The sequence below is a fragment of the Pteropus medius genome, unplaced genomic scaffold (assembly GCF_902729225.1).
Source record: "Pteropus medius unplaced genomic scaffold, Ma_sr-lr_union100, whole genome shotgun sequence".
Lineage (NCBI taxonomy): Eukaryota > Metazoa > Chordata > Mammalia > Chiroptera > Pteropodidae > Pteropus > Pteropus medius.
The window spans coordinates 290,438-302,168 of NW_024353905.1; the positions used below are offsets into that span (position 1 = coordinate 290,438).

The following is an 11,731-nucleotide window of genomic DNA, read 5'->3' on the forward strand; positions in this document are numbered from 1 at the left end:
TTTTCATCTGTCTTATCCCCATCTCCTGGCCTTTCCAATACCTAGCACAATATAGGTACTCAAGAAAAGTTTGTTGAACAAATGACTAAACTAAAGCGAGGAAGAGAAGAAACACTGTGGTTTGTTCTTACTATTTTTCCAACCTAGAACTTTGTTCCTTCTCCCCTTCGTTGCTCATCAGGATAATAACAATTAAAGCTAATATTTATTGCTTTTAGTAGGTGCTAAGTATTATGCTAAATACTTTATCAGGATTATTTCATATGATCTGTCCAACAATGCCATGAGACAGATGTCATTATTACCCCATTTTACAGATGAGGAAACTGGGGCTCAGGGATCAAGTCACTGCCCAAAATAATGAATTGTGGAGCTGAGATTTTAACTCAGGTAAACCATGTTTAAAGGTGGCACTCTCAACCACTAGACTATGTGACACTGCCTCACTAATGTTCTCTAAGGCTGATCTATAATAGACGCCCATCGTTCTAAGAGCTGCTCTCTGCCTTATGATGATGGCATTTGACTTTCCAGGATATCAGGCTGAGGGCTCAAAGGCATCTCAGTTTCCTCTTCTACCCACACTTCCACTTACCGCTTCTTGGCGATTTCATTCTGCCGCTTCACCTTCTCTTCCTCAAACTCCCGGATGTTGCGTACACCAATCTCCCGACAAAATTCTTCAAACACCTCATCCTCTACCTGAGAGGAGAAGCAAAGGAAGATAAAGGCCCTTTGGGTCAAAATGCTGCTTCCAACCCCAGTCCTGCCCTGATGCACATGCTAGCATGGCTCATCCTCTACCAACCTGGTTCATCTTCTCCTTTAAGTCTTTCATTTCCCTCTCCCGGCTCTGGATGATCCTCTTGATATCATTGATGCGAGGCCCAAAGTTGGCTAGCTCACTCTCCAGCTTGGACTTTTCCTGCAGGAAACAGGATTGAGAGGGCAAAGAGACCAAGCTCCTTGGAGGAAAAGAGCCACCCTGAGCACTCTGGCCCCATGGACAGGAAGAACTAGCTTCCTATACTCTGAGAGAATGTGACTTAGGCTCCACCATCTCTCACTCAAGCCATCGCATAGCTTCCTCCCTGGCCTCCAGTCAGCCAGGTTCAATCCACAGCGCTAGGTATAATAACCATGATTACTTACAGGTCCATGCTCCCTTATGTATAACCCTCGCAGCCAGATGTGTTTTGGAATTCAGATTTTTTGATTTTAGAAAAAGCCAAAATGAGACAGACACACACACACACCACACACACACACACACACACCACACACACTACATATAACACCTCCAGGGTGGTCTGGGGAAGCACCTCATGATCAAACACATTAACATACCTAGAAGAGCACCTCTACCCACAGGGACTGAAATGCCTGCAGCTCACTTTCAATTCATTTTTAGATGAAGCTCAAACATTTATTAAATGAATGAATTATGCTAATAACAGCTCCTAACATTTACCGAGTATTTGGGTACGAGGAATAAATCTAAACACTTTACCTGTATTAACTCGTTCAATCTTTACAACGACCCTATGGTAGCATTCTAACTCCCATTTTACAGATAATGATGAAAAAACTAACACTGAGAGGTTAAGTAACTTGCCTAATATCACACAGAGCCAAGATCTGAACCCCTGGCTGTCTGACAATATACTATGCTTGGTTCCCTAGAGCAGTCTGGGAGGAGAGAGGGAAATGAGACAAGTTCCCTAGAGAATCCCAGGCCAGGAATGGGAGGATAGCCTTTAGAAAACAAAGTTAAAGGCTAGATCCCACCTGCAGATTCAGGGCTAGATGTCGTGTCTTGGTCTGTTCTAGATCACTCTGTGAGTACTTGAGCCGCATCTGTAGTCCATGGGCCTGAGACTGCACCTGACGTAGCTCTGCCTCTTTCCGCTTTGCTTTCATCTGCTCCTGAAGTGGACAAGAAAAAAGGGCAAGGTGTTAAGAAGGTGGCTAGCCTGGGGTTAGGATGCCCTACTCCTAGAGACAACGCTGCTTACTTTCAGCTCCTCTGTCAACCGCTCCTTCTTCTCTTTTAACTTGTCTACAGCTTTCTCATCCCAGCGCCGCGCCTTGGCCTTCAGGTCACTGGCCCCACCAGAGATCACTCCTGACTTCTGGAACAGGGTCCCATCCAGCGCCACTGTCTACACACAGTGGAGAGAAGAGAGAAGGAAGAGCTGAATAGAAGAATCTCCAATACTAAGCCTGTCCAGCTCCAATCTGGGCAAGGGCATCCATACCTTGTGGCGCTGGTGGCCTCCAAAGGCGATGCGACGGGCATCCTCCACGTTGTCACAGACAAGGGCATTGCCACAAGCATACTGCAGGGCCTTTTTGATGTGAGGTGGCTCATATCGAATCACATCAATCACCAGTTTGGCCCCCTTAAGCTCCCGGAGTTTCTCATCTGTAGGTTTCACCTAAGAGAAGAAGCTCAGTAGATGGCAGAACATGGAGGACTTGGAGGAGGGGCCTCCACACACACTCCTGGCCCAATCCCAACCAGCCTCACCTCCAGGTAATCAAGAGGCAAGAAAGTCTCAGGCTCCCCACGCTGCTCCTTGATATACTGAATACAATCCCGGCCTGTCTTCTCCGAGTCCACAATAATGGCATCCATGTTCTTACCCAAAACTTTGGTTACAGCAATCTGATACTTCTTTTGTGTGGGCTGGCAAAGGTCAATGAGGCGGCCATACTGAGAAAGTCAGAAGAGAAAACTGAAGCATGAGGCTTCTAGGAGCTGGCTCAGAAACCCCAATTCCCAACTTGGAAAGGGGGATGGACCAGAATCTGTATCAGGAACATAGCCACCAAGCTATGAAGGAAAAGCTTACTCTGTGGCCCCAAAGCAACAACAACTGTAGGCAGTCATGTCTGAATCCAAAATCATCTTTCTAAACCTCATTTTTACCATTTCACAGACCACTGCCACTCCAAGTACTATGCCAGATACCCTACATACATTATCACAAATTCTCACAAGCACCCAGCAAAAGAAATCTCTTTTCTCAATTCACTTCCTCCATGCCCCCAAAACCAACCATAGTAACCCAAGAACTATCATAAACAGGGAAAGATCTTTGAGGACAGGGACTGAGCCTAAATCACCCTTATAAACTCCCCAGCAGTGTCCAGAGGAGATATCAGGAAATATTTATGGTACCCAATTAAGTTGAACCCAGAAATGGGATTACAGCAATAGAGGGATAATATTCGGGAAATCTGGGAAGTCAGAATTTGACTCAAGAGGCCAAGATATCTGATAAAATCTGGTGAATGAGTCAGATGGTACACGCCAAGGGAGCTCATATAGAAACCTGCACAGAGCTACTTTCTGAAAAACCAATTCCTGCCCCACGGCCCCTCCCTCTTCCAAGGGCCTCTCCAGTTTTCCCACCTCCCACAAGCAGACACAGCAAGGCAAAACCTTCGGAAAGATGCAACTGGCGTGACCAAAAAAAAACAAACATGAGGTTAAAAGTCAGAACAAGCTGGGTTTGAACTGCAGTTCTTCCACTCATAAGCTGTGCTCTTTTACACAAGTCATTTAACCTGAGTCTCAGTTTTCCCAGCTGTGAAAATGGAATTAGCAATCCTGTCCTCACAGAATTGCTGGGAAAATGACCTGACAGTAAGTATGAAAGTAAATGCTCAGGAAATGAGTTCTCTCTACACTCTTACCACAGAGCCGGGGTACAGGCGCTTGATGCTTTCCATAATCTCTGCCTTTCGCTGTTGGCGGCTGCTCTCCTGGCGGTCAATACGGGCATCCCCCAGCTGCTCCATCACCTGGTTCAGCTCCTTGTTGATCTCATCGATACGCCGCTTGGCCATTTCCACCTCCTCTGTCAGCTCCCCCTCTAGCTTCTTCTGCTCCTCTAAAGACTGCCTACAAAGTAAGGAGACAGGGATTACTCTGGCTAGTCAAGAAATACTCCTGGTTGAGAGGGTCTCTGGGGGTCCTGCCTAGGGAGGGGCAGGACATGTAGGGTTAACAAGAACAGGCCTAGAAGTTAAGAGGGAAGGCTGCAGAGCCACATACTTGCTAGTTGTGATGTACTCCTCCAGTTTCTCAATCCGCTTTTGATTCTCTTCAATCTCCCGCAGCTTTTGCTTGATCTTGGCCTGAGAGAGAAACAAATATACTCCATCACCAGGGGCTGAGCAAATAAACTCCAAGACCATAGGGCCTGGGCTTACAGCCGCTATGTGCCCACTCATCCAAGAGCCCAAAAGTCCAAGACAGCCTGTCAATAATGCAGGAGGCCTACTAAAAAGCAGACATACAGACAGTGCTCGGAGTGGCTCTGCTAACTGATGGGGCCTCCCAGGGCCCAATGAGATCCTTTCATAGTGTTCTACCCAACCTAGACTATCTTCCTCACCACTCAGGAAGGCTCAAACCAAGGCCAAGTAAAGCTTTTGGGGCCTTTCTGCACCTCTGTTTTCTCATCGTAAAACAGATAACCTCCACTTCAGAAATACACATTAAGTGCTTGAGTTCCAGTCAAGATGCTGGAGTAGGTAAATGTTGTCCTGGCCTCCTCTCACCACCACCTCAAAATTACAACTGAACTACGGAACAACCATCATTGAGAATCAACTGAAATCTAGCTGAATAGAATTCCTATAACTAAGGATATACAAAAGACACCTCCTCGAGATTGTTAGGACAAGAGAAGATGCAGAACGGGCTGGTCTCACGTCCACCCGTGCTGCTTAAAAACAAGGAGGGATATCTCTGCTGCAGAGGTCCTCCCTGAGGAACAAGGGGTCCTAGGCCCACACTGGGCTCCCCAGCCCAGGGCTCCAAGGGAAGAGAAGTCCCCATAACTTCTGACTGTGAAAACGAGGGGAGACTGTGGCTGAGTGAGAAGGAGGGTGGCTAGAGTTCCAGGCACTCCTTTAAAGGGCCCATGCATGGACCTACTTGCTGATGGACTCACTATCTCTGAGCTCCAGTGCTGGGGCAGCAGCTGGACATATGGGAAGGAACATATGGGGAGGAACTGAATTGTCTGACTTCAGGTCGGGGGCTGGAAAGGCAGCTTTCTCCCAAAAGTACTGGCTTAGTCCATTGTTCCTTTGTTGAACCCCCCTACCAGCATACAGAGGCAGTCAGCTGCCATATCTGAGTCTCCATCAACCTGGCTAACATTATTCGTCCTGCCCTGGTGACTCCCTAAAACCCCGCCTGACCCAATGTGCAGGATCGCCCAAGCCACTTCCAGTGGATTTTCCATACAAATGGCCTGTCTTGGCTCATGCTGTGGACTTTCAAAGGTCCACAAACTTCAAACAAGAGGCATCTGGCCTCAGCACGCCCCATGCCTCTTGCTAACTGGCCCCAAGCCTGGCACTAGGGGCAGCCGCCTTGGTTCGCAGCTCAGCCTCTCCCAGGCAGCTCCAAGCCCAGCACAGGTGGCAATCATCTGCAGATCACTTTGTAGCTTACACAAAGTGGCCCCGGACAGGGAACAGGCAGTGGCTGACTTTGGCCTGCAACAGTGCCCATCTCAAAAGGTCCCAGAACCAACACACCCAGTGGACAGCTTCAGAGCATACCAGGGCATCACCCAACCACCTCCAAAACGACACACCCAAAGGTCAGACTTGGCAGGCACTAGAGCCCCATTAAAGCAAATCCTGCTCCATAGGGTCAGCCCCTGTACAACAGCTCCTCCACTGTAGTCACAGCCAGTCCTCACAACCAAATGGCTGAGAATCAATCCCTCCTATTAATGTTAAAATAGCAACCAAGGCTCAACTACACAGGAGGATACACACAACCCACACAAGGGACACACCTTGAGCACCCGGCTCAGGTGACCAGGGAGACTGTGCCACTGGGCCCCACAGGACACCTACCACATAAGCTCACTCTACCAAGACTGGGAGACATAGCAACTCTACCTAATACATAGAAACAAACACAGGGAGGCAGCCAAAACGTGAAGACAAAGAAACATATCCAAGTGAAAGAACAGAACAAAGCTCCAGAAAAAGATCTAAGCAAAATGGAGACAAGTAATCTACCAGATGCAGAGTTCAAATCACTGGTTGTAAGAATGCTCAATAAACTTAGGGGAAGAGTAGATGAACTCAGTGAGAACTTTAACAAAAAGACAGAAAACAAAAATGGAGGCAGAAAACATAAAAAAGAACCAGTCAGAAATGAAGAATGAAGAATATAATAGCTGAATGAAGAGTAGAGAAAATCAACAGTAGATTAAATGAAACAGAGAACTGAATCGGTGATGTAGAAGATAAGGTAGCAGAAAATAACCAATCAGAGCAGCAACAAGAAAAAGAATCCAAAAAAATGAGGACAGTTTAAGGGGAACCTGGGACAACACCATGCATATCAACATTCACATCACAGGGGTACCAGAAGAGAAAGAGCAAGAAACTGAAAACCTATTTGAAGAAATAATGACAGAAAACTTCTCTAACCTGGCAAAAGAAACAGACATACAAGCCCAAGAAGCTCAGTCTCAAACAAGATGAACCCCAAAGAGGCGCACACAAGACACATCATAATTAAAATGCCAAAGGTTAAAGACAAAGAGACCATCTTAAAAGCAGCAAGAGAAAAGCAGTTAGTTATCTGCAAAAGAGTTCCCATAAAACTCAGCTGATTTCTCAACAGAAACTTAGCAGGCCAGAAGGATTGGCATGAAATATTCAAAGTGATGAAAAGGGCCTATAACCAATATTACCCAGCGAAGCCATCGTTTAGAATTGAAGGACATATAAAAAGCTTCCCAGACAAGAAAAAGCTAAAGGAGTTCATCACCACCAAACCAGTATTACAAGATGTTAGGACTTAAGAAAAATTTTTAAAAATGAATAATAAAATGGCAATAACTACATATCTACCAACAATTACTTAAATGTAAATGGATTAAATGCTCCAATCAAAAGACATAGGGTGGTCTACGGCCATGCTACCCTGAACAAGCCCGATCCTGTCTGATCTCGGAAGCTAAGCAGGGTCGGGCCTGGTTAGTACTTGGATGGGAGACCACCTAGGAAGACCAGGTGCTGTAGGTGTAAAAAAATAAAATAAAAAAATAAGGGACTGTAAGCTGACAAGGTCCTTGCAATCTGTGAGGTCGACGAAGGGTTGCCTCGCCTAAAAAAATAAAAAGACATAGGGTGGCTGAATGAATAAGAAAACAAAACCCTTATATATGCTGCCTACATGAGACTCATTTCAGATCAAAAGACATACACAGACTAAAAGTAAAGGGATGGAAAAAAAAACTTCATGGAAATAATAAAAAAAAAAAGCTGGGGTAGCAATATTTACAGCAGACAAAATAGTCTTTAAAACAAAGGCTATAACAAGAGACAAAGAAAGACCCAGTAATCCCACTTTTGGGTGTTTATTCAAAGAAATCCAAAACACTTCGAAAGGACATATACATCCATGTTTATTGCATTATTTACAATAGTCAAGATATGGAGGCAACCAGGGTGTCCATCAGTGGATGAATGGATAAAGAAAAGGTGGTACACACGTATAATGGAATACTACTCAGCCATAAAAAAATGAAATTTTACCATCTGTAACAACATGGATGGATCTAAAGGGTATCATACTGAGTAGAGTAAATCAGAGGAAGACAAATGTTAAATGATTTTACTTATATGTGGAATTTAGAGAACAGGATAAACAACAGAAACAAACTCATACATACAGAGAGCATTTTGATGGATGTCAGATTGGAGGTGGATTGGAGGGATGGGTGACGGGGGAAGAGATTAGGAGATACAAATTGGTAGTTACAATATAGCCATGGAGATATAGAGTATAGCATGGGGAATACAGTAGTATTGTAACAGCTATATATGGTATCAGATAGGTATCGGATTTATTAGGGTGATTACTTTGTAAGTTATATAAATGTCTAATCACTGCGTCATACACCTGAAACTAATATTATGTGTCAAGTGTAACTGAAAAATAAAAAAGTTTTAAAGAATGGTTAATAAATTTAAAAAAGAAAACACATGTTAAGTGCCTAACATAGGGTAGCTATTAATACTAATGCCTACTGCCAAAGAAGTGCTTAGCAGAATACTTGGCGCACTGTAGGCTTTAGGATACTATAACAAGTTTCTACTGTTATTTTACTATTATTGTTATTAGGAAGGCAGTAAGTGAAGTATACTCATGAGTGTGAGCTTTAGAGCTAGCTAGACTGCCCAGGTTCGTATCCTATTTCTGTCACTTAATAATGAGGTGACCCTAGGCAAATTACTTCACTTCTGTGATGGTTTCCTCATTTGGAAAAAGAAGACTTACATTAGTGAATATATATATAAAATATAGTGCCTAGCACATAGTAAGTGCTTGCTGAATGTTAGTTATTGTCATTACTGTTAAGACTATCATTACTGCCTTTCCTCTGGACCATCATTTCTAGTCTTGTAACCCATACTCACCTCTGTCTCTACTTTCTTCCGCTCTTCCAAATCCAGCCGGTCCTGGTCGGCTTTCTGGTCTCGATTGAACTTCTCCAGCTCCTGAGCCAGGGTAGCTGCTCTCTTGCTGGCTTCTTCTTTCAACCGGTGGTATTTCTTCACCTGTGTTAGAAACAGGGAAGGAGGACACGGATGACCAGTCAGTCCATGTCAGCCCAGTGATCTCCCTATCCCCCCAACCCTCCTAGAGCTTACCTGATTCTCCTCCAGAGTCAAGTCTCTGCCCTGACTCTGACTCTCCTCTTCCATCCGTTCCTCAAATTCCTGCCGGGCTTTTTCCACTGACAGCATCTCCTTTTCCAGCTCATCCATGTCGCCTTTACGCTTCTTGTAATGCTTCTGAGCATTCTGTAGGGACTTCTTGGCTGCTTCTAACTTCTTGATTTTGTGGGAGGTATTCTCCTTGGCTTTGATGTACTGAGGCCGCTTCTGGTTCAGTTCTGAATCCTTTTCCCTTTTGCCAGAGGGGAGGGGGAAAACCAGTTAATACTGTTGGAGAAGGGAGAGTTCCCACACCAGCCAGCCTCAAGGAATTGCCTAAAAGAACAACAGCCAGAGGCCCCACAGATCCTCAAAAAAGGGGAAGTCTGACTACTCCCTGGAACCTTCGGCCTGGCATTCCAGCCACTCCATAAGATAAAGCTACCATCTCAGCCTCAACCAGCCAGGCCAGACCCCTCAGTAACAACTCCCAAGAACACCCTATCTTCGCTTAGCTGTCCCCCATCTGATCTAACCTTTCCAAAGTCCTGTCCTTTAAACTTCTAGCTCCAGTTTTCCTCTTCTAGGAAGGCATTCCCAGCCACTCTAATACCTGAGCCTCTCATCGCTTCCTCTCGCTTGGGAAGGCCACCACCCCTTTCAAGTTCTCCCTCTTCTGAGTGCCTATCTACCCAGAGCCTGAGTAACTAGACTCTATTTGTCTAAAATGAAAGTCAAGAAACGTGCCTGGTTCTGGCCAAAGTAAGTCAAGGGGAAAACAGAGAAAGTAGTGTGAGCACTGGACTCTAGGTTTAGGGAAGCCCTAGAGGATAGTCTCTTGGTTTCCCACAAGTTGCAGGCCAAGGCCTGCCTCTTACTTGATCTCCTTTTCAATCTGCTGCTGTTCCCGCATCATTTTGCCCAGCTCCTTCTTCTTCTCCTTTAGTTCATCCTCTACCTTGTCCATACGCTTCTTGTCCTTTTCAATTTCCTTGTTCTTAGAAGCCAGTTCCTTATTGAGCTTCTCGATTTCTACTTCATTATGATAAAGCTTAAAGAGCTGAAGCTGTACCTGAGCTCGCACCACCTCATCCTTCAGGCGCTGGTAGCGGTCAGCCTGTGCAAATACGGGCATGGAGGCAGGGGTGCATCAGTAAGGCACTGGCTCCCCATGCTGGCCCCTCAGGGCCCAGAGGTAGCCTGGCCACCTACCTCTTCTTTCTCCTGTTTGGCTTCCTTGCGTTCAGCCGCGATGTTTTTCTTACGATGGTAATTAAATTGCGTGTCCTCTTCAGCTTTCACCATTTCCTTCTTTCGCTTGTCATATTCCTGGGCTAGCTCCCCAGAGCGACTGATTTCTTCAAATAGAGCTGTCCTCTCTTTGGGGTTCTTCATGGCAATAGATTCCACAGCACCCTAGTAAAGGTCAAAACACTCTCCCCACTTAGACCCTAACCAGCCCAGTTCTCCTACCTACTCTCACTCAGTCATTCAGAAAAAGCTCACTGACACCCTCTCACACTGGGTGCCACATTTCACACTGTGCTTTGAGGACACATTCCTGGCCTTTTGAAGTGCATGCGGAGCAGGACACAGAAGCAAAGCCAACACTGTGTGTTATGTGCAATGACAGAAGTAGCAGAAAAAAGGACTAAATGAAGCTTGGGAGCAGGAGACTGGTAGGGGTGTCTATATGGAAAAGATTACCAAAGTTGACATCTAAACTGAGTTTGGAAGATAGGGAAGAACCAATAAAGAGAGACGAAGCCAAAGAAAGCAGGTCAATTTGGGGAACTGTAAATGGTTTAATTAGGCTGGAGCATAGGACTAGAGGGGGAGAGTATTGACAGATGAGGCTAATGAGGTGGGCAAGAACCAAAGGATGGTGATGACAGTAGTTTGGATTTCATGCAAAGGCAATGGTTCCTAGATGACAGTAGTTTGGATTTCATGCAAAGGCAATGGTTCTCAAACTTTAGCATACATCATCATTACCTGGAGAGCTTGGTCTAACACCAATTGTTGGGCTCCACCCCACAGTCTCTAAGTCTGTAGGTCTGGGATGGGGGCCCGAGAATGTGCATTTCTAACATGTCCCCAGTTGATGCTGATCTGGAGACTATAATTTAAAAACCACCATCGTTAGGCAATGAGAAATCGCTGAAATATTTTAAGGAGAGAAGAGAAAGAAAAAGATTTCTGCCCTCATAAGATGAACCTGGCCTAGGGGACGAACTGGAAGAGGCCAGACTGGAGTCAGGAAGCCCAGTGAGGAAGCTGCTACATTAGTTCAGAGGAGATGGAGCTGGAGATAGAGTAGGCCCAAGGGTTGGCAAAATGCAGAGAGCCAATAATTGTTAAAAATGCCCACCTGAAAGACAAGGAAGTTACGAGCTTTGATGAGAATGCCCAACTTCTCTAATTCCTCACTGTACTCATGTAGCTGGACCACTTTGTTGTTGATCTTGTACTCAGAGGAACCCCCTACAAGATAATACATGAGTCAGCCAAGGGTCAGGTCTCCCTCCCACCCCAGCCAGCTAGTCTAGCCCACCTCTCAGGAACCAAGGAGAGCCTTCTGGCCAGCCTCACCCACCAACAATGACACGGGCAAAGGTGCGGTCCTCAGCACCCTCCTCGGAGTAGACCATGCTGACAAAGGCCCGGTTGGCAGCTGGCTTGCCCACAGGAGCTCCGTGGATCAGGTCCCTCAGGGTCTTTACCCGCAGGTTGCTGGTTTTTTCACCCAACACAAAGCTGATGGCGTCCATGAGATTTGACTTACCTAAGGGAGGAAGGGAAAAAGTAGAGAATTCAAGAAGGGGAGAAGAAAAGGAATAAAAGAGACATTGAGAGGAACAGAAATGTTCCCTAACCACTCAGTGCTCAGACTCATAGGAGGTGAAAATATTGCTCTACCTCCATAAAGCCTGGGCCCAAACAAAGCCCAGAATCAAAGGCTTAGAAAAACAGTCCTTTTGCAGTTATTACTTATAGCAGTCAAAAACCAGAACTCCAT

General features: G+C 45.6%; 1 protein-coding gene and 1 non-coding gene across 3 annotated transcripts in view; one reads left to right on the top strand and one right to left on the bottom strand.

Moving 5' to 3' along the window:
• SMC1A (structural maintenance of chromosomes 1A) overlaps window positions 1-11,731 on the bottom strand; it is a 33,060-nt gene that overhangs the window by 18,885 nt on the left and 2,444 nt on the right. Inside the window, exons 2-15 of one of the 2 annotated variants that reach the window (XM_039851442.1) lie at window positions 11,309-11,497; window positions 11,084-11,196; window positions 9,925-10,128; window positions 9,591-9,829; window positions 8,707-8,965; window positions 8,473-8,613; window positions 4,064-4,146; window positions 3,703-3,910; window positions 2,531-2,716; window positions 2,259-2,438; window positions 2,016-2,162; window positions 1,789-1,926; window positions 809-925; window positions 596-702 (exon numbers count right to left, since the gene is read on the bottom strand). In XM_039851442.1, the coding sequence (XP_039707376.1) occupies window positions 596-702; window positions 809-925; window positions 1,789-1,926; window positions 2,016-2,162; window positions 2,259-2,438; window positions 2,531-2,716; window positions 3,703-3,910; window positions 4,064-4,146; window positions 8,473-8,613; window positions 8,707-8,965; window positions 9,591-9,829; window positions 9,925-10,128; window positions 11,084-11,196; window positions 11,309-11,497 (2,311 nt within the window). The remainder of the gene's footprint in view (window positions 1-595; window positions 703-808; window positions 926-1,788; window positions 1,927-2,015; window positions 2,163-2,258; window positions 2,439-2,530; window positions 2,717-3,702; window positions 3,911-4,063; window positions 4,147-8,472; window positions 8,614-8,706; window positions 8,966-9,590; window positions 9,830-9,924; window positions 10,129-11,083; window positions 11,197-11,308; window positions 11,498-11,731) is intronic. The other variant, XM_039851444.1, reaches the window with a different exon arrangement.
• On the top strand, window positions 6,956-7,074 carry LOC120593590 (5S ribosomal RNA). Its single transcript, XR_005650395.1, has one exon. It is a non-coding gene; the product is annotated as a 5S ribosomal RNA (ribosomal RNA).